Source organism: Schistosoma haematobium, chromosome 1, assembly GCF_000699445.3.
Source record: "Schistosoma haematobium chromosome 1, whole genome shotgun sequence".
NCBI lineage: Eukaryota > Metazoa > Platyhelminthes > Trematoda > Strigeidida > Schistosomatidae > Schistosoma > Schistosoma haematobium.
Genome location: NC_067196.1, coordinates 3,916,724 through 3,941,281, shown reverse-complemented (window position 1 = coordinate 3,941,281; position 24,558 = coordinate 3,916,724). Strand labels below are relative to the sequence as shown.

At 35.4% G+C, this 24,558-nt stretch overlaps 1 protein-coding gene across 1 annotated transcript in view; it reads right to left on the bottom strand.

Moving 5' to 3' along the window:
* The window catches only part of TRERF1 (ELM2 and Myb SANT-like domain containing 1), a 103,642-nt gene that overhangs the window by 68,148 nt on the left and 10,936 nt on the right, over positions 1-24,558 (bottom strand). Inside the window, exon 4 of the mRNA XM_051213621.1 lies at positions 21,211-21,317. Within this exon, the coding sequence (XP_051072947.1) occupies positions 21,211-21,317 (107 nt within the window). The remainder of the gene's footprint in view (positions 1-21,210; positions 21,318-24,558) is intronic.

Sequence of the window (24,558 nt, the reverse complement as noted above, 5' to 3'; positions counted from 1 at the left end):
CATGCACTCATATACAATTCCAAACTTATACATAACTGTACTTTCTATGATCAAACTAAACATTATTAATATTTTTTTCTAAATGCAATACAAATGGCACTTTTGTTTAACACAACGACATAAAAGAAGGTCAATATATGGACTGTTATCTTTACTCTACTGATATAAACGGTCCTACATTCTTATTTATATAATACATTCCTTAAATATTTAAAGAATAATACATTTCTGATAGTTGATTTTGAGTAAATTTGTTAGATTTATGTTAAATTTATCATTTTAGTATCTATCTTAGTAACAGTATTATTAGTGGTAATGATAGGAAAGATCAGATATAAACGATCTGTATCGAAAAAAAAAGAAACAAAGAACGATTCTATCATTGATTAGGAAGTGTAAATATTTAAAGATAAAAATAAACAAACAGTATAGGATTGTTTGAACAGCATGCAAATGATGTGGATGTGTATATGTTAAAAGGATAAATAGAGAGAGAGAGGGAGAGAAGCAACGAGCCAAAAGCTCTGCAAACACTTATCAAGTTAGGTGTCCTGAAAGAACTTGAATAACATCAAACATTATGTGTCTGAGGTTTGAACTCTGCGATTCAACTATTTTGGTTTGACCTAGCAGGCGATATCACAGGCACCTGATATAGGTATATAGAGTGACTTCATAGTGAATCATATGACCACATCTGTATGTTTGATTACCAAGTAGAAATTGAAAACACGCTTCTTATGAAGGTAAGCAGAAAAATGTGATATAAATACAAACTACAGTTTTCCGTTCGAATTCAATTCAGTACTCGGTTCCTCTATTAACTTGTCTATAATTATCATAATCAATCATATGAAAAACAAGATAATCCCCTGTACAATACAATGTGTGAATGTTATACGATAAAACAATAATATATGTGATATGCATCTGTATGTGTCTAGTTAAAGCCATAAAGGGATAAACAGAGTATCTGTGTGAAGTGAAAAGTAAATGCAAAAATGTACACAAAGATAGTGAGATAGACACAAACAGACAAGGACACTTATTGCTAATGCACATAGACATCACGTCAAATAACAAGAGTTGTGTACATAACCAATCAAATTACCATAGGGAATTATGAGTAACCAAGCTATCGTGAAGAGGTGTGAGAAATATATTACATAAATATCAATTCGTGTCAATCAATGGGACGACAACAACAACAACAACGAGGTAAGAAATGTGTGAAACAAAAATACCCTGGGTTCGAGTCTCAGAGTGAACGTGAACTCTGAAATCCAAGTACATCCAGCTGACAAGTCCCAAATAGAACGAAACGTGCGTTAAACTGGATTCCACTGCTAGCCACTATCCATCTTTGCTTATAAAGTTTGTGACTTCAGGCAATATCGAGGCAGTTCACACAGAATGCGCATATGCCAACAAGAGACTGATCAATTTCAGTCCTAAATAACAAAGGAATGATACAAGTAACCAACACCAAGTGAAATATACCCCTGGGTTGACATTTTGTTTAACACATTTCTTACCTCGTTGTTGTTGTTGTTGTCGTCCCATTGATTGACACGAATTGATATTTATGTAATATATTTCTCACACCTCTTCACGATAGCTTGGTTACTCATAATTCCCTATGGTAATTTGTTTGGATATGTACACAGCTATTGTGATTTGACGTGACGTCTATGTATATTAGTGGAAGTTTATCACAAAAACGGAGTGCATAGTGAAACAAATTAGTACCAAAGATGAGATAAATTAAAGCTAACAAAAATTCAGACATCAGTGAACCAAGAACAAATATTTCTGTTGTGATCAAATCCCGTCATACAAATGCATCGATTAGAGTCATTACGTTTGACTGACTTTAATGGTTACACTAACCCTTTGTCACAATTAAATCTAAACTCTGTGATTCTACTATGTAGTTGTCAGCTCAGTAGAGTTAAATCGGAAAATCTCATTGGCTTTTTTTTACTTCACAAGGTGAACCTCCAAATAATTGAATTAATTATTGATAAATATTTAACTTTATGTATGCGAAGGGAATTATTGCATTTTCCAAACTTTTCAGAGTTAGATAATATTGAATTTGGTTAACCATTAAAGGGGCTGACTAACTTTGTTGGTTTATTTGCAAATCATTCATTATGTATATAGTTATATGCCTGGCTTTCAGTCACAGTTTAAGTTTGATGTCTAATATAATACTACACAGTCCGAGAACCAAACTAGGTGGAACAGGGTTCGAACAACCAAAATGGATGAAAAAGGTCAGTAATCTTTATCATAATATCAAAACTAATAGACGAGAATCTTTAAATTAACAATGAAATGTCGGTGAATAGTGATTATGTATCTCCACCACGTAACTCGTAAGAGAATTCTATAGACCAAGTTTGTTACACCAACAACTAATTAGCAAAATCTCGGATTGATTTACTTTGAAAATTCCTTACAACTTCGAAGATATGTTATTGTTGTTTAATGAATATAAACAAGCTAGACACTATCAAATGTGATAAAATTCAAGACTTTTACATTATATACTCAAACCCATCGAGTTTACATAAATCGGTTCATGGAATCATATGAATTTTAGCAAACTACTTAAATGATTATTCTTATTTATCTGAATGAATCTCTTATATCGCAGTGAAAGTGGAAATGATCGAAGTAAGAGATAATCACTAGTCTACATTATGACATATATATATTCAAACAAATATACAGACAAATAACAACAATTGTTCACATTAGTTAAACATTCCTTTCCTATACAAACAAAAATGCATCCCTCTCACTCACTCACTCACTCACTCACTCACTCACTCTCTATCCATAAAAGAATCAACTAGACGATGTCCAGAAATTATGACATTAACATAAATGTAAACCTGTTTGTTTATTTGTATGTATGTATGTATGTGTGTGCAAATATGATTACTTTAAAGTACATAGATATATACTACTACTAATACTACTATTACTTACATTGAAAACATGATAGATTATACATTTGAAATGAATACATGTATAAAAGAAAATAATATCAAGGTATTCAAGCAACGTTTGAGTTATCAATGAATAAGGGTTATGATGAAAATTGGGACATTTCGTGAAATAAAAAAATAATGATAATAGACAAGTGGTAAATTTTTAAAAGGTCTTAATTGAGTAAATCACCATGGGAACACTGGATGACCGTTTCGTCCTATTGTGGGACTCCTCAGAAGAGCGCATCCACGATCTCACCTTGCGAGACTCGAACCTAGAGCTTATCGGTCTTGTGCGCGAACGCTTAACCTCTAGACCACTAAGCCGGTATCCAACTGTAAAAAGAATTACAGGAATGTGTTTGAACTATTTGTTGATAATATAGTTTAGTGGTTGGAGATGGTCAGTAATAAACTCCATTGAACCTAGGTTTCATGATAATTGGAAAAATGTGTCTTGAGGCAAAATGATACTTCCTGATAGATCCAAAGCAGCTTCAATACACTTGGTATCTGACTAGCAACGAAATACAAAATGAGAGTTTCCGCCCATTCGGGACTAATAAGATGGATATATGTGCATCTCAGTGTTGAAACTCACATTAATATTTGAACTTAATACATTTAGCAACAAGTGGCCGACACTTAATCAATTGAGCTATTGAGACTAGATAGCTACTAACATATTCAAAGCATTTGAAAGTTTAAGTGGTGTGTAGTTTCATGTTGTCGGTATTCAGGATTACATGAATTAAGTCTCTGCTAATGATATGAATCTAAATGTACTGTGTTCAAGTTCTAAAGTGCATGCCGATATTGTGATTCATGGTGAAATTCGCGTTTTGCATTTCATACATAGCCAATATCCAATTTTGATGAAAACTCAAAACTCAATGGTAATATTTAAGCTATTAGATCAGGGTGCACATATTAAAAGAGAGGTTGATTAATTAAAGTCCTTATGAGCAATAGCAAGAAATTAAAAACTACTTCTAGGATAGAACAAAGCTTGAACCAGCAGTTTGAAACGACACTTGAAATCCAAGTGTTTTTGTCATTGTAAACACTACCGCTCCCTGAGCAGTTACAACCGGCGTTATCCAGCGTCAAAGTTGGAGACGTTATCACTTAGTTGCCCATGCCATAACTGAGTTGCTATAGTGAACACAGTGTCCAATCACTTAGACTAATGGCCACATCGCGACTTGATCAATAGAACTTGGTCAGTGGTGAAGGCCTAGACAAACATTGTACTGGTCACTACTCTGTGAACAGCCATTTCTAAAGAAGAGGATTACATTTTAAATTGTTACACGTTTCAACAACTAGCAGAACAGAAGATCAAGGTCACCTGTTACTTAAGCGTTAACTCGTTTACTAAGATTTTAAATGTGAGGGCTACTAATGCTACCAGGCTACCCAAACCGAAGTAAACGGAGCGAGGTTTGATCCTGTAACCTGGTGGCCAGAAGACAAGCCCCCTAACCACTGGAGCTACCGGCTTATATCTCTTGGTAGTCTGAAGACAAATGACTACCAAATAAGTTATTTTTAGAAACAATGCTAATCAACTGAATTTAAGTCAACACTTTAAAATCACTAAAAACTATCCGTTTCGAATACGTTAACGACTAATTGCCACAAAGGTTCATACTTTTAGGCAGTATTCATCACAGATTTATCTCATTTACGGTCGGAATAGACAACACTGGATATGAAGATATTATGGGACGACATGGACTGGGAGAGAGGAACGAAAATGGAGAAAGATTTGCAAATTTGTGTGCATTCAACAAATTAGTCATAGGAGGCACAATATTTCCACACAAACGTATACACAAGGCTACATGGATCTCACCGGACCACACTACAGAGAACCAGATAGACCATATTTGCATCAACAAAAATTCCGAAGGACAATGGAAGATGTGAGAACCAGGAGAGGAGCTGACGTAGCTTCAGATCACCACCTAGTTGTAGCCAATTTAAAACTGAAGCTAAAAAAGAACTGGACAAGTGGACAAACAGCACTACAAAGGTTCAATACAGCCTTCCTTCGAGATACTGACAAACTCAATGAATTCAAGATAGCTCTCAACAACAGATTCCAAGCCTTTCAAGATCTACTGAAGGAAGAAGAAACTACCATGGAGGACAACTGGAAAGGCATCAAAGAAACATTGACTTCAACGTGTCAAGAGGTTCTGGGCCTAAAGAAACACCATCATAAGGAATGGATCTCTATAGAAACACTGGACAAGATCAAAGAAAGGAAGAACAAGAAGACAGCAATTAACAACAGCCAAACACGAGCAGAGAAAGTCCAAACACAAGCTGAATACATAGAAGCAAACAAGCAAGTGAAGAGGAGCATTAGAGCCGACAGGAAGAAATACGTGGAAGAATTAGCAACGACGGCAGAAAAAGCTGCTAGAGAAGGAAATATGAAACAGCTCTACGATACAACGAAGAAACTATCAGGGAAATACAGTAAACCAGAGAGGCCGGTCAAAGACAAAGAAGGCAAGCCAATCACTGAAATTCAACAACAGCGAAACAGATGGGTAGAATACTTCGAGGAACTCCTGAATAGGCCGGCTCCAATGAATCCACCGAACATCGAAGTAGCACACACAGATCTTCCTATAGATGTCAACCCACCAACGACGGAAGAAATTAGAATGGCCGTCAGACAAATCAAGAACGGGAAAGCAGCAGGACCCGACAACATACCAGCTGAAGCACTGAAATCAGACGTCGAAGTAACCACAAGCATGCTTTACCCTCTATTCAAAAAGATTTGGGAGGAGGAACAAGTGCCAATGGACTGGAAAGAAGGACACCTCATCAAGATTCCAAAGAAAGGAGATCTGAGCAAATGTGAAAACTACAGAGGCATTACACTACTGTCAATACCAGGGAAAGTCTTCAACAGGGTGTTGCTGAACCGGATGAAGGATGCAGTAGATGCCCAACTTCGAGATCAACAAGCTGGATTCCGAAATGATCGGTCGTGCACAGACCAAATTGCAACACTACGGATCATCGTCGAACAATCAGTTGAGTGGAACTCGTCACTATACATCAACTTCATTGATTATGAAAAGGCATTCGACAGTGTAGATAGGAGGACATTATGGAAACTTCTTCGACACTACGGAGCTCCTGAGAAGATTGTCAATATTATCCGGAACTCATACGACGGACTACAGTGCAAAGTAGTGCATGGAGGACAGATGACAGATGCATTCCAAGTAAGGACCGGAGTCAGACAAGGCTGTTTACTCTCTCCCTTCCTCTTTCTTCTGGTGGTCGACTGGATTATGAAGACCTCGACATCTGAAGGAAAACACGGAATACAATGGACAGCTCAGAACCAATTAGACGATCTGGACTTCGCAGATGACCTAGCCCTCCTATCACGTACACGTGAACAGATTCAGATAAAGACAGCCAATGTAGCAGCAGTCTCTGCATCAGTAGGCCTCAGCATACACAAAGGGAAAACCAAGGTCCTCAAATTCAAAGCGGAGAACAGCAATCCAATCACCCTTGATGGCGAAACTCTGGAAGATGTAGAATCCTTCACATATCTGGGAAGCATCGTCGATAGACATGGAGGTTCAGATGCAGACGTAAAGGCGAGGATTGGCAAAGCAAGGGCCGCATTCCTACAATTGAAGAACATATGGAACTCAAAACAACTTTCAACCAATATCAAAGTGAGAATCTTCAATACGAACGTCAAGGCAATTCTACTGTATGGAGCTGAAACTTGGAGAACTACAACAACCACAATCAAGAAAGTACAAGTATTTATAAATAGCTGTCTACGCAAGATACTCAACATCCATTGGCCGGATACCATCAGCAATAGCCTTCTGTGGGAGAGAACAAACCAACTTCCAGCTGAAGAGGAAATTAGGAAAAGACGATGGAAATGGATAGGACATACATTACGCAAATCGTCAAACTGCATCACGAGGCAAGCTCTAACTTGGAATCCTGAAGGGAAGCGGAAAAGAGGAAGGCCAAAGAACACGTTACGTCGGATAATAGAAGCAGATATGAAAAGGATGAATTACAACTGGAAGGAGCTGGAAAGGATTGCCCAGGACAGGGTTGGATGGAGAATGCTGGTGAGCGACCTATGCTCCTTCACGAGGAGTAACAGGTGTAAGTAAGTAAGTAAGTAAGTACGGTACCAGTGAAAACCAGGGCGACCTGGATAGTTATTTTATTCTAGCATGATGCTTCAGAAGTGACCATCCAAGACCACAAGAGTGGTCGAACCCTGAACCTTCGTGCCTCAGGGTGAACGCCCAAACAGTCAGGCGGTCAGTAGCAACGTAGAACTTCGTACAAACGTACATCAGTTCAAGTTACCATACCACATTAGCACAAAGATACAATTGTCGGTTCAAATCCCGTAGTGGTAGCGGTGGTAAAAGTATAAGTAGTAATCAGAAACATTAGGGTTTGTAGATGTTATTCAAAGAGCATAATCCAGTAAAAAAATTTCAAAAGAGAACAAAAAGAAAGGGACATGAAGAATCTAAAAGATTAGAGTTTGGGAGAACATAAAAGGTAGATGCACCTGAATTATTGCAAACTATTTTAAACCATGTCATTCAAGGTCTTTAACCATCTGTTGCTATCGTCTCCCGGATTCCAACCAGGTAGTCTACAACCACCAACATGGTTCGAACGCCCAATTAATGATATAATTCCAACTTCAATCGATTTAAGATGACGTACAATTATTGTTTAATGATATATGTGACAAATATTTTACTCATGATACGTCTGAACTCCCCCAATCACAACTTCTTACAAAAACCTGAGGAACATTTTGAAGCAAATAGTGAGTTGAATAATTTAGATTTTTTCAATGACTGAGATCATGAGTCAATTGAAGCAAGACCACCATGGAAAACCTGGAAGAACTGTATGGCCATTTCGTCCTAGTATGGAACTCCTCAACAGTGCGCATCCACCATCCTGCTGTGTGAGATTCGGATCCAGGACCTATCAGTCTCGTGCACGAGTGCTTAACCTCTAGACTATTGAGTAGGACGGCATCCAACGGTGTTAATGTCTACCATAAACTAATCCACGAAATTGAGCGACACATCCACCATTGTCATCACTGAGTTACTATCTCACAACAGACCCAGTTGAACTCCACTACTGAGAAGTCCCACAATAAGGCGAAACCGCCATCTAATGCTTCAAGGTTTTCCACGGTGGTTTTGCTTCAATTGACTCATGATATCAATTATTGAAATTACTATAATATCCACGAAACCCCTTCTGATATTAATGTAGATTTGTTGAAGAGAACAATGTGACAAATACTGTTTACAAATTGAAAGTATTTTTTTAAAAAAAAAACACTAGATAATAATTTTATTGAACAACCTAAACCAATTACGTAATTGGATTATTACTATTATTATTAATAATGTAAATCAACAATTTCACTGACTGAAGTCAAGAGTCAATTGAAGCTAGACCACCACCATGGAAAACCTGGAAGCACTGAACGGCCGTTTTGTCCAATTGTGGGACTCCTCAGCAGCGCGCATTCACGATTCCGTACCCCGCGAGGTTCGAACCCAGGGCCTATCAGTCACGCGCCAGGCGCTTAACCAACTAGACCACTGAGCCGGCATTCAACGGTGTTAATGTCTAACTTCAACCGATACACGAAGTTGAGCCACTGTACACCATTGTCTTCAGTGAGATGACTTCTCACAACAGACCTGGTTAAACTCAACTGGTAACGGCTTCTCACTAGAACTTCAGGAGTATCTCTTGAAGTCAGTCACTAGGACGAAACGGCCGTCCAGTGCTTCTAGGTTTTCCATGGTTGTCTAGCTTCAATTGACTCATGATTTCAATCAGTGAAATTTCAAAAACTCCTGATAAGTCAACAATTGTTGATTTATCCACTTGAAGAAAATATTCTTCTAAGTTAATCTAGTAAAACAAAATACACTAAAAAGGTATCATTAAAAATGAATCAATGTATAGTGTATTACTTAAATCTATAATAAACGATAAACCTGTTGTATCCGTATATACACTTACATACACAATAGGTGTTTCTATTAAATGTGCTAATACATATGATTTACAAATACAGAAAGAAAAATCGATTACATCACAAATCAGTGATCCGATTATGATTATGATTATTATTGTAACACTGTTAAAGAAGACCGATGTGGCTTATTTCTAAAAAAAGAAAAACCCCTTCCCCCCCCCTATTTCTCATTTCTCCATACATGTCATATAATCAGAGTGAGAGACAGTACATGTGTAAGTATTCATTCTATCAATCTACTATTCGTTTCTTTGTTTTTTTTTTTTCATTTTGACGATAATCATTAAAATTATGAAGTAAAAAGTAACAAACCAATATTGAAATTATTGCTATGAATTATTCAAGAGGTATACACACAGCATAGAAAAGTTTCATACTAGATAGAAAAAGAAAGTTTAAAGATGACAATGAGTTGTGCACAACATTAACTTGTTGGTTGTTGGATATATATATTCTGTGCAATGCTAACCGGTGTTGAGGATGGTTGGAAGAAAGTTAGGGGCGGCCAAACCAAAACGTGGCATCAGTGCTTGAAGACACTAATTTCTACTCTGAGCCATGTTGGTAGATGCAGACTACTTAGTGGGGACCCTCACGACTATCGTAACCAATGGTTGGAGACTCTTGGTGACATGGCTCAGAATCAATCACAATGGCGCAAGTACATATACTATCTGTTTTCCCTTAAACTAAGAGATTAAAATTGCTTTATACTTTTCTTTCTATGAACTAACTCTTTCTTCCTGTATTATATCCCTATACACAATCCTTCTTTTATATATTACTATCATTGAAGTAACTGGCTCTATGAAAGTCAAATACTTTAAAAACCAAATGACGCAAATCGACTAGTGAGGTCCTGAGTTTTCATAGAATGGGGTGATTAGGCCATGTGTTACATATGCCTAATAACCGCCTATCTTAACATGCGATGATGTTTGATGTAGGAAGGAAGCTAAAGAGAGACCAAACAAAATATGATGTCAGTCTATTTCGCCATTGACTTTTGAATGAACCACGTAGTTAGATACAGAATACCTGATTTAGGTCATCTTAATTTTCATAATCAAATGCTCAAGACGTTGGATAATATGGCTCGAAATCAGCCACAATGGTGCTTTGACATTTTGTCTTAAAATCCTTGTACATTTTACTCTGCAAATTCATAATTCTCGAATCATATTATATATCCATAATGCGTTCTGCTGTTACTATGACATTTGTCTGAACAATCTAATGTTTCTATGGTGGGAGGATTTGGACTGATATACATACGTGCCAGATTATATGTCGCCTATGACTGATATAAATTTCAGAAGTATAAATTTTTCAAGCAGTTCTTAGAAGGCAGTTTACGCAATAGAATGACTCCTGCTGGACAACCGCTGGATACCAAAATGTGCTGGATGGCTGTTTTACCATAAGCATTAAACTCTTTAAAAATGCACTTATTTATTTATTTGAACATATAAATGTTCGTACAAAAGGGCACCGAATACAAATTCACCACACAAATCTACTCAGGGAGTTACACTCGGAGCCTTCGACCTAAAGATCTGATTCACAACGTGGTGGGACAACGTGAGATGCAGTCCCATGGTACCCGATGATCAACAATTGGTTCATACGACATTTGTTTCTTCAGGATATTGGAGCTTATATACACCATTGGTTTGGAATGAAGGTTTTCCAACTACCCCAGGTGGATTCCTCCATATCCACCAATTTGGTTAAAGCACTGAACATTCGCTTTCCATCCTCTCATTTTCGTAAACAACAGTAATGCCACGAGAATGCAGTGAGTAGGACTTTGCATCGAAGTTACTGTGTACGTGTGTCCATGTGAGAGCATTTTGAGAGTGAGAGCTGACTTTCCCACACTCGGCCGTACCAGGGCATTTGAGGTTTTAAAAATCCACACTCAAATTGAAAACTGTAGATCACTGAATTAGTAACAAATGTCTTAACAGTAAACTTCACTACTATAAATATAAGACATTGGGCTTAGTGCTTAAAGCATACAACTTTCAATCAGCAGGTGGTAGATTCAACATCCGTAAAATCTACTACCCAGTTTGAACAAATACAATATTTATTTACTGGGTAAGTGTCGTTATACAGTTATCACCACAAACAAATGCATCTATTAAATGATTAAACAAAGTTTGTTAGTTACATTATAATCGACCGAGTATATTTGGTTTAAACAAATTCATTAGAGTAAATATTTCTTTGGTTAATAAATTTTTAAAAAATGTAAGGGTGAGTTTCTATTGTTAAAAGAAGAATGTTATTTCACTTGTCTATCATTGCCTTCAAATACATGAAGTGAATACGTATACACACACACACACATACACACACACACTTAATCTAGAAATATTTGTAAGCATATCCATATAATTTAATGATATTAGGACAAAATCTCGAAACTTGAAAAAGGTACACGTAGCAACATGAATATACATGAGTATGTAGGCAAAATCAATGAATATTTCATTATATACAAATAAATGAAAATACAAAATATGTATTGAGATAATAATAATAAAGATATACATAAATATATATTTATATAATACAATCACAGTTATAACTTCGTCAATCATTCATTCAATGAATCAATCTATAATCACAGTGGAAACTGGCAAAGATGTAATCAGTTCAAGTTTCTATACAACATCAATGTAACGAGATGAAATTATAAAACAATTATCATAATTTCACAGGTTGAAATCATGAGTCAGTTGAAGCTAGACCACCATTGAAAACCTGGAAGCACTGGACGGCCGTTTCGTCCTGATATGGGACTCCTCAGCAGTGCGCATACACGATCCCGCACCACGCGGGGCGCGAACCCAGGACCTGCTGGCTTCGCGCGCGAGCACTTAACCATTAGACCACTGAGCCGGCAGCCAACGGTGTTAATGTCTAACTTTAACCAATCCACAAGGTTGAGCCACCGTGGTCTAGTGGTTAAGTGCTCGCGCGCGAAGCCAGTAGGTCCTGGGTTCGAGCCCCGCGTGGTGCGGGATCGTGGATGCGCACTGCTGAGGAGTCCCATATCAGGACGAAACGGCCGTCCAGTGCTTCCAGGTTTTCAATGATGGTCTAGCTTCAACTGACTCATGATTTCAACCTGTGAAATTTCTAAAAAAACTCTCCACAAAACCCATTCTGAAAATATCATAATATTAAATGTACTCATAGTATCAACAGTAGTAGAAAAGATTCATGATTTTAAAAAAAAAGATTATTCGAGAAGCTATCAACTACATAAGTATAAGATGACGACGTCACAGATGTGAACACATAAGCTGACATATTAACGAAAGTATAATTCAGTTAGTTGTACATTCGTATTAGGTTAGGTGAAATTTAGATATACCCATAATCAATTAATTATGAATAAGGCAGAAGATGGAATAGATGTAGATTAGACTAAGTTGTCATTAATTCGAATCAGTATAGCCAGAAAATAAATTGAAAAGGTGAAAAACAGACTGGCTGGAATAATAATAATCTTTTTGCACATCCATTCGAGAACCTTTATTGATCAGTATAAAATGTCTCAGTTACCAGAACAACAGAATAAATAGAAAAAAACGCGGTATGCATTTGAGGCTGGTCAAGGTAACTTATTTACGACAAACATCCTAAGATGGTTTGGAGTAAAATAGATGAATTTCATTGTCGACTCAAATACAAAAATACCAATATACAATCTGAGAAAATGATATGACATTACAGTTCACTTAGTTTTGTATCGTAATGTACTGATTCATATTACGTGTATGTTTTATTGTCTGTAAGCAATTAACACTATCTCAATGTTATCACTGCACAAACCTTAAAGAAATTCTCGATTCGCATGTAACTGGGTAGTTGTATATCTCGCCGGACACCCCCGCGCATAACATTAGCACATGCAAGGTAAAAATTATAAATGTTTACTATGAACTAGTAAGCGATAATCAGTTATGAACTAATACGTACCAAACCTAACATTCCTAGTAAAAACATACTGTTAGGTAGCGCTCATTTAACAAAAGTTTCGGCATTATTTATTATTTATGAAGGCTAGTGATACTCTATGTGGTCGCTTAACACAAAGTTGGCAGAGTTTATTTAAATTGGTCTCACCATCTTGAAATACTGAATTCAATAGCCGACATATGTTTTAAAAATGCCAACAAACCGTGAATTATTTGCTCACATGGAGACTACATGGAAAATGAGGAAAAGTGGTTAGTTTATGACATGTCAATATCGTATAAAGGAAAGCCGTGTAAGATCGGAATCTGAAAGTCCATCACGACTTCCTAGTTGGTGTCTTGAAGATGTTGAAACTCAATGACGTTATCGGAGACAGGTCAGAATAGAAGTCAGTGGCGAGCCTGCTATAGTTTTCTTTTACAATCCTTATTAAATTGAACTGAATCACTCGCTATACACAATTCTTGTATATTTATTTATTCCCTCTTTTAGTTCTAAACAATAGTATCAAACTAGTTGTATGGTGTATATTACTTTCGATGCCAAGTTGCATCCGTTTTTAAGTGTATTAAATTGAAAATGAATTTGAACTTTCAACCTGTTGGTCAAAAACTGGATGCTCTAATCACTCACTACATCCTACAAACACAATATTGAGTTAAGTGTTCTTAGACCAATCGAATACACTGAAATGGAAGTAGTGGAATTAAACAAACATTTCACTCTAAACGCATGTTGATATCATTTATTCCAGTTGGATAAATGCAAAGTAGAAACTGGTACACTAGTGCATTAGTACAAATAGTCATACCACATCAGCACAGTAAAATAAAATAATAGTATAAGTAATAACATTAATAGTAATGGTTAAAAAGATTAAGCATAAAACATATGATTCTAGAAGAAAATATAGAATAGTGAAATAAAAAGTTTTTTTCAGGGTAATGTAGAACTTGTTTATAATAAACGCGTGGAACTCAATCAAATGATCTTTATCTACCTGCATGGCTCAGTTCAACAAGCAATGGCAAAATGGACTGACACATTTTTATTTGGCCACGCTTTAACTTAAATTATTTATTCTGGTTAGCGTTTTTTTTGGTAAGATTGTTTTCTATTACGGAGAATCCTGGTGGGAGGCCTATGCTCCTCCATGAGGGGTAACAGGCGTAAGTAAGTAACTCTTTAACTTCCTTCCTACACCAGACATCATCGCCTGCCAATGTAGGCAGTGATTAGGCATATGTAACATATGTCCTAACCATCCTAGTGGATGAAGATTCAGTAACTCATCAATCATTATCTCATCCATAACCTCAACACTGTTAATATCGCCGTTTAAAGAAACGCGAGTAGATTTTGGAATACACACATGATCAAAAACAACCAGGCTAGGTATATATTCTACTTTCAAAGACCATATTTCACATATATAAATCAATTCATGTCTTTTGGTTGACAGAGAAATTTTTCACCCGCGATACAAGTGATATAACTTGACAAAGGCCAACTAATTTTCCTGAATCCACCCTCTTATTAGGATATGAAAATGAAGATTTTGTTGACAAATTTATTCATTTTAAGAGTAAAGAGATAAGAATTTGTATCGCTGAGGAATACATTAATTTACGATTATGGATGTGAAATGGTTATGAATAAACACAAAATATGCCTGTTTAAAAGTTCTATGTATATAATTTTATTTATTTATTTAAACACATAAACATTGGTACAAGGAGGCACCAGATAGATATGCGCCATATAAATCAATTGATTTATGTGAGGGCTGGGATACTGCATGGGTGCCCAGTTCGAAGCAGGTGGTTTTGTTAGGGGGTCACACACCGAGCCTTTGACCTAAAGGTCTAATCCACAAGACAGTGGAGGAACGTCAGGAGATGCAGTCTCATGGTAGCCGGTGGCCAATAATAGGTTCACACACCATTTGTTCCTTCAGGATCCTGGAGCCCATGTGCACGATTGGTTTGGAATCAGGGTTTTCCAACTCCCCTAGGTAGATTCTCCAATGTAATATAATTAAGAGATCACAAAAAAATCGATCTACAACTAGAAATCAGCTATTTCAACAAACGAAAGAAGTATTCCAGTGGAGAAAATAATCGCATTTGTCAGATAATATCTTGGTTATCTCAATACATCAAGAAAAAAATCGCCGTATGAATCTTTATAACATTCTTAAGCCTTAAATATCACAATCATAATCAGGAAACAGGTAATAACGCTAATTACTTCAATAACGTTATCGAATGCCATACTCCGAAGGTTAGTCACAAAGATAGATCTAAGCTATGGATATACACATATCTTTGTCAGATGTATAAACATCATCACAACAACGGCAAAATTATGACAAAAATCTAGAAACCAGTTAGATGAACTCGAATATATATAGATTACACTACCAGTAGTTGAATACTCATATCATACAGAATACATACATACATGAATGACTGGTATGTTTATGAGGTTGTAAGAACAAACAATTGAGCCACAGACATACATGCGCCGTACACTCATATGTATATATAAACCATAATTTAACTGTATACACAAGTCATGTTACATAGTATTTAATCAGCTCAAAACAATCAATAAATACTCATGTCTTCCTTAGTTATTGTGTTACAAAAAGCTCATTACATAACACTCATTAATTAATAAGGACAGAGATAATTTTGAACAAATTGAGAATGTGAAATAACCGACTTGATTGTAATCAAATGAAAGAGTTATTTTCTCAGTTAATTTTTGTCTTAAGCAATGTGAACTTGTGAAATTCCCGAGGTCTACCATACTCTGAACTCAAGAATTTCATGCCTTATGACGAGTTTGTTACTTTTTAATTAATAAGACGGTATTTATTGGTTTAGGTTTCTAACTTTACTTAATTTGTGATAACACCCAATCATGTTTCTTAGCATAAGTGGTTGCTAGAAGGCTTTAATCGCCTGGATTCGATGTCTGGTAGGGTTGTAGATGCTCACAGCTAAATAATAACGTACTGACATAAAACAAATGTCTAGTGCTTTTAGATTTTAAATGACTGTCTAATTTACATTAGTTCGTGATATAAACTATTAAATTCGACAATACACACAAACACATTATACTAATTCATAATACCGTGTAATTTCACCCTATGTTATCATTGAGGAGTGGATCGAGCACTACATCACTAACATTGCTAAACATTAACAGTTATGAATTTTCATTAGAATTAATTCATTTTGAAGTTAGTTTCATTTGTGTATACAAAACTAATGTTTGATCATAAGCGAGGAAAAGAAACTAAGAGAGTGAAGCGTTGAATGGCATTCGATATTTGTTGTTTAATCCTTAACAGAAGTTGAACAACGATAGAAGTAAACTTTAATCTATTATTGCCAGGGAAAAAAAGTATCACAACAATCCTAAGACAGAATTATTGATTGTTTTATAAATCCTGATTTGAGTCGAAAAGATAGAATGAATAGCTCTTTGTTTAGATATACTTTCTAAGTATACAATCACGTACTTGTTCACAGTTCAGTCAGTCAGTCAGTAACAACGTAGAACTTCGTACATACGTACATCAGTTCAAGTTGCCATACCACATTAGCACAGAAATGCAGTTGTCGATTCAAATCCCATAGTGGTAGAGGTAGTAAAAGTATAAGCAGTAATCGGGAAGATTAGTCTCTGGAGATGTTATTTAAACAGTATAATCCAGTGAAACAAATTTCAAGAGAAAAAAAGGGACATGAAGAATTCAGAAGATTAGGATTTGGGAGAACACAAAGAGTGGATGCACTTGCGCCATTGCAAACGATTTCGAGCCATGTCATTCAAGGTCTCTAACCATCGGTTGCGATCATCTCGCGGTCCCCAACCAGTTCGGTTAATAGTGAATCGAAGCTATTGGTTATTTATATTTGACATTCAATCAGACTGTTTATCAGATCATGGTGACGAAAGATATTATAACAAGGTAAGGTATATTTATTTTTTATTGTGATGTTTATTGAATAAATGTTCTAATCAAATATTCAACTAACAAATATTTTTTGAATCATTTAAGGTGCGTAGACATTCGAGATTTTGATGATAATTTTACACTATGACATGATCTAAATGGTCCAGTATGATCAGAGTTGGGGAGAGTTCACTCTTCTTTTAGATATTCATTCATATAGTCATGCATATATGACTTATACCAGGGAAATATTACTCATTACCTTTATGTGGCATGGGTGTATTTTACAAAATAAGAAGACGAAAAGCGAAAACCGAATGACCCCCCGGTTAGGGGGCATAAGGTTCATTTAGAGGAGTTGTAAAACCCTGATTTCAAGCCAGTGTTGTACATGGGAGCCAGAATCTTAAGGAAATAAATGGTTCATGAACCTAGTTTGAGTCATCAGGTACAATGAGAACGCAGCTTCCAACTTTGACCTAGTGTTATGAATTAAATTTCTAGATCAAAGGATCGGGGGATGGTCCACTAAGAAAATTTCCTGCTTCGGTTTATAATAATAATAGTAATTATTATATCTGTTGAACAGAAGATATCGGTGGCAGTAGATAATGCGTTATTCATTGACTTTTTTATGCGATTCGGAAACTAGACAAAATAACACAAAACATCCCTAACATAAGTATACACTCACTTGCCCTGGCAACAAACTCATAATCTAACACTTAAAAATCTGCAGCGCCGATCAGTATAAGATAAAATACATGGATATGCATACAGCATTTCAAATCTACCCTTGGTAACCAGCCACTAAGAATGTGTAGTCTAAAGTGGTAAATTTAATAACAATCAGACAGTTAAAAAAGTCCTTTGGTTGGATTAGTGCGAAACTATGCAGTAAATACCTATATGTTGTTTCTTAAATAGGGTAAATGGTTATTTTTTACTTGTCAACAGTTTCTATAACACTAAAGAATGATATGAATTAATGTATTATTAATTCATTTGTATTGATTGCCTGAATCTTTCCATTGATGTTTAGAACTGCAATTGATCAGACTCCTATTAGTATATGTGCATCCTGTGCGGATCGCCTGCATATTGATTTAAACCACAAACATTATGAGCAGAGATGGCTGGTGGCTAACAGTAGAATCCAGTGAATGGCACTGGGTTCGAGTCCCGGGGTGAACAACAACTCTGGGATGCAGGTACATTCAGCTGAGTCCCAAACAGGGTGAAAGGCGCATCCTGGATTCCACAGCTAGTCACAATCCATCTCCGCTTAAAAACAGATCAGTTTTATTTTTTGCCTTTGATAAACGATCTTGAAATAAGGAGAATGCCCTCAGCTTATACTGTGCATTAAAGTGGTAATATAGTGGTTGAATCATTTTTTTCAACCAGTAGGTAGCAAGTTCAAATGACACTTCAGCAACTCCGATTTGGCAAGCGACGTATTATCGACGTAGATCTCGCACAACTAAAGTGTACATAAACTGGTAATTAGTAAATGAGTTTTGTTTTAGCAAACACTTTCAGTTGTTTATCTTTTTCTAATTCCGAACCTATCAAACCGAAGTTTAGGTCTTGTTGTCACTCTTTTCTGATCATCTAAAATTGAACAAAATGTGGAGGAAAGTGGAGAATAAGTGGACCACAGAGTAACTTGACCCCCATAGGATTTAATAAAGGCTACCTCGAATATGGTATTTGTAATGTAACTTAATTATCACATGTAGATTTATCTATTCAGCACTAAGACATACTGTTTTATGTGAGTAACCAAGAGTTTTAACCATTAAGCTACTGCCCAACATATGATATTGATAACCAATAACTGTAGTTTTATTTCGTTCATTTTCTATATCATCAATCACAGCAAAACTCAAAGTAAAGTCAACTCTGACAGATACAGACAAAATGTACAATTGGTTTTTATTTTATTAAAGAAACAAATTCATTATAAATTCAAAGTGATACCAAAAATAATGACGAAAATTTCGACTTAACGTCTATCAATCCACCATTTTCAGAATACTAAGTATTACATCTGAGAATGTTGTTTTATGGAATAGATAGTTTGTGGTTAACAGCCGGATGCAGAATGACCATTTCTTTCTACTTGGGACTTTTCAGTTGGATGTACCTGAATTTAAATGTTGATATATGCAACAGGACTCGAACCGAAGACCTCTAGCTTTACATGCCCAATGCCTTATCCACTGAGCTACTGAGTTCAGATAGATAAGAATTCTCCAATAGGATAAAATATGGCTACTGAATTCCACTTAGCCATAAGTAATCTATTCTATAAAACTTGTGATAAGATAGCTATACCAAGGCGGTTCATAAAGGATACACATATGTCAATTAAGACTGATCAGCAATGCAGTCCACAATATTAACAACGGAATACTTAAAACCATAATAATAATTACATGTTAACTGTATTGCTTTTATTACGTTCAAATCAGTCAACAACAGTGTATACAGTTATAGAATGTCAGTAACAAGCCTTTTATATTAAATGATGAATAATTAATAACCATTTTCTCTACTTCGCTTATATTTTAATACATCAATACACTCACGTCGGTTCACGATCGTTCTTTTATTTTTACATGTTAGTTCATTTGTAACTACCAGAATATGTTCCCAATAGATCTGAGAATTTCTATTTCACTAATTACAATTAATATTATGTTTAGTTAATCTAAATGACCCCGTAAGTCAATCTAAGCTAGACCTGTTATAACCTGTGGCCATGTGCCCTATTAATATATAATGAAATGATACCGCCAATTAGAGAACAGTGAATTATCGACCAGACCAATGACGCATAAACATGTACGAGCAGTCTAGAGGCCTTAGCGATCCTACTTTCTGCCTTACCCTGCCTGTTGAGTCCAGAACACAAATCTCAGCCTCTGCGATATGAATCATTTATTTCAAACATGCTGAGTTTATATACAAACCAAACAGACCACAACGCACCATAAAACATAAAAAGATATTTGTACAAGATCTAACCAAAAATTGGCTGTGAATGTGGGAGATTGTAATTAATAGACTGGGCATAACGCAAGAACTGTAAATCGTACAATACTAGTCTATAGGTCAAAATAAAGCTTATAATAAGAGGAATATGAATATACATAGTTCAGTTACTTAACAATTACACAATAAAAATATTTGTATAGTATTAGTCCATAAATGGTTCCTAACAGTTGTCATTCATTACCCTGATCGGGATCTATTAAAACCACCACTAATAACCTGGAAACACTGGAAGGTCGTTTCGTCCTAGTATGGAACTACTCAGCAATGCGCGTCCACGACCCCTCACGCGAGACTCTAATTCAGGACCTTCAGCCCCGCACGCGAACGATTCGGGATTTTAATGGTGGTTTAGCTTAGATTGACTCATGAATTCAACCGTTAAAATACTACAGTCTCTACAAACCCCATTCTTATAATTCCATAAGTCATAAATAATGTACAGTTTGATAAAAAAATATGCATTCGATAAAAGAAATGAACATGCTATAGAAACCAAAAGAGTCCAAACAACAATGATATTGATGCTGCTGAAACAATAATTTAAGTGAAACAATAAAAATGTTGAGATTAAGGAATTAAAGAAAGTGAATATTAGTAGATTTAAAGGAAGACAAATAATGAATATATTCAAGTCACTTCGATTGTTCTCCATCTATAATACCAACTCTGTTCATATGTAATACAATCAAAACGTTTATACATTCTGGTACCACTCAATGGTTGAAAAGTTTAAATACCAAACGCTAGATGGTAAGCCCGAACCCTGTTATATCTCCTTCCGTTTGGGCAGTTAAGTAGTATTACAATCTCTTACACTCAGAGTTTGACCCGCAGTCAAGTATAAAAATCTGTTAGATGCAAATAATAAATAACACGACCCATAACAATGGGATTGATAACTTATGCTGATATGGATGCGCTCAACTTTCTCTCGACCATCTCCTACACCACCTAACATTGTGCGACAACAACTGGATATATATATTGTTGAAGATTAACAATGGGAAAATGCAATTAATAATACGTTACAAGGATTCATACATACCAATAAAATAACATCCACTTACAAATGATCTTGACGTTTGAAAGCTTTATGGCATACAATACAAATGTATTTACGCTCTTCGCTATGTGTTAGCTTATGCTTAGCGATAGCACTGGAATTACTGAATACCTAAAGAGACAGAAAAATCAAACAAAATATCTAATTATGTATCTTTTTTTCAAACCAATTTTGTAAAAAAAAGTGATTATTTGCTGTATATAGTCCATTTGGTTTCATATACTGTAAATTAAGTAGTATTATAGTTTAAAATGTACTAAATAGTTCACGACCAATCTGATTTGAAATAATGACTCCTAGTATTTTTTTTTCTGCGAAATTAAAAAAAGTCTTGCCAATCATCATTATCGCTGTGATTAATTATAATGTATTCAATATTTAATAAATGTGTTGTATTCACCAGCTTCGGTCATTTTTCATTAATGTAGTAGATGAGTAACTTCGCCTGAAGCTAATCTGGGGCTACTGCCGGTCCCATGCACGGATAAAGGAAGAGGGTTGGGCATAGGGTTAGCGACCATATCCCGTAGGAAACTAAATTGCCAAAAAACGCTAACTAGAAAAACTAATTCAAACCATTTAAACTCTGCCCTGAGAGTAAGGTCTTCACTCAGAAGAGTTATGACACATGGTGAAAGTCGAGTTCCTTCGGAAGTCACGAAGTTGATGACTCTTCCGACAACCACAGCAACCATCAATTAAGGTACATGGAATGTTCGTACAATGTGGGAGACGGGGAGAGTTTTCCGAATTGCTGCAGTAGATGAGTGCTGTGTATTTTCATTCTGTTTGTTAGGTTGAACTAAATTGATATATTCATATGATAATGTTTCGGTGAACCCCAGACGCTTGAAATGAAATCTTTGATGAAAAATTTCATTCTAATATACAGCATTTAGTCATTAAATGAACAAAAGGATAGCTAAGCGTTAGATACAATAAACTTATTGGACACTGAAAATGTTCAAGATAATCACCGCCACTGTTATTTATTTAACGAGATATAATTATGCAGCACTTAAGATAATAATGTTTACTAATAAAGTTTATTATAGCATTAATAAGTTGAAATGACAAAGTGTGAATGCAAACACACTCAGAATGCTTCCTCATTTAGGGATAAATTGTGTTTTTGACGCAAAATAATAACTAGTTCCTTTGAAAAACCTTTCATGTAAATTATTTTATTAGTGGTGGACTGAATCAGAAACACTTTTATAATATACAGATCAGGATATCCAAATATAAGGTCGACAGTTTGTTGTTATAAACCATTTTAATTTTCATATTACGGAAACTTTAGTTAGATAACCACTGAAAAATAGGAAGCATTGAATAGCCATTTATTCCCAATGTCAGATTCCTAGATAAGGAACACCTATTACCTAACCAAGCATCAAACCAGGATCAGAAGTCCCATACTTAGATGAGGAAATTATCAAACGCTCCCTGGTTTTCAGTAACTTTCGAAATAACATCAGTTCATGATAAGAAATTGAAATCTCACCAATACCCTATAACAACAATCATACAATTTTATTAACCTTTGAGTAAGTTCTCCTACAAAAAAGAGAGTGCTACATGAAATCATTTGTATTGCTATTAGTGGCCTTAGAAATAATTCGAAATAGACTGATCTGTAATCACATAAATGACTTATTTTATCCGAAAATTCTTTGATTTCAAAAAAGAAAAGTTGATTATAAACTCTGGAAAATTTAGAAACCAAGTAGAAACGACACGCGTATTGATGTTCCATGAATATTTTTTAGTGGGATGATTTGTAATTAAAATTATCCATTTACATATTGACTAATAAATGACGTTAAAGTCTTTTTGAATATTTCTATATATCGGTGAAGTTTTGTATACTCCTACCACAGATAATAAACCGTAGAACCTGTTTGTTCAAATCCCAACTTAACACATATCTTCTCATGTCTGTACTTGACTGATACAGTATTTATTTTTTTTAAAAAAAAAAACTGTTTATGGACCAGGTTGTCATAGACTTTAATGTCAAGTTATTGGATTCACAAGTGTTTAGTATTTAAGATAGAACTATGAATATGAATTGACTATTGAATTTGAAGGAAACTGAGAGTGAGTGTGTGTGTGATGCGATGATTAAGAATTAGGTTTAATATATTCGCGTTCTAATTGATTGTAGAATGAATGGCCTGCAAAGTGAATTCCTCCAATCAACCATGATATTTTACCATAGTGCTTTCAGTTTCACATTTTATAATATAAGCATGTAATTTCATTACAAAAAAGAATCTATTATTCTGGCTGGTGATATATTTTCTGACCTCAAATTATTGGTAACCAGATATCACTGGGAAAATATATACCATTGCATATCATCGACAGATGTACATTCATTTTCTTTCATTTTGACAGTCAAAAATTCATTTGATTCATGCAATTCGCCTCCGTAACAGAGGGAGCAAGAGAACCATACAAAAAGATTAAGTTTTAGACACAAAGATTCAACAACGAATCATCCAAAGAGAGTTTAATGCACTCAAAAGTACATTTCACTGTTTAATGTGAGATAAACGCCATTCTGAGACATAACCAGTACGGAGACGTAAAAACGTGAGTTATCACAATTTGCCATATAACATTAGCATGATGAAATGGAATTATTATGAATAGTAAAGCAGTCGAAATAATTTATCACCAATGATAATCAGAAAGGCTAATTATTGAGAACATAGTAGGAAAAGACATGTATAAAGAGAATCAATACGTTACTCTATAAAATCAATATATTAAAGCAGCCATGACAAACCGACAAATTCGAACTCGACAAAAGTTAATCCCACTATGACATATCAATAACTGAGCAACTTCCTGCTTCTTAGGGTTTTAGGGTATGAAAGCTGCCACAGCATTGTAAGAAGAGACGAATAAAAAACTGTAATAAAAACACAACACCCACTCCCAATTAAATGAATGATTTTTTTACGAAATGCAAACTTTGTAGCTAAACATGAATGTTTATAACACGGTATTGCGACAGAATGTCAACAATTATCCTGAGACAACGCGAATATTGAACATACAGATCCATCAGATAAACAGATATAAACTTCCTAAGAACAGGCATAAAGGCATACTGATACAGATTGTCACGTTTCACATAAAAATCGAGACTTATATCCTTCCTTTCTGTTCCAATTGATAAAGTACACTTTTATTCTTGATAAAAAACGGCAAGAAATATAATAAATTCAGTAACCATTTAGAGGTTTCACACAACAGCAAACTAATATGTAGGTCGTATTCGTCATATATCGGTATCATTTAAGATATCATTAAAAAGCAAGGAGCATTAGACAGTTGT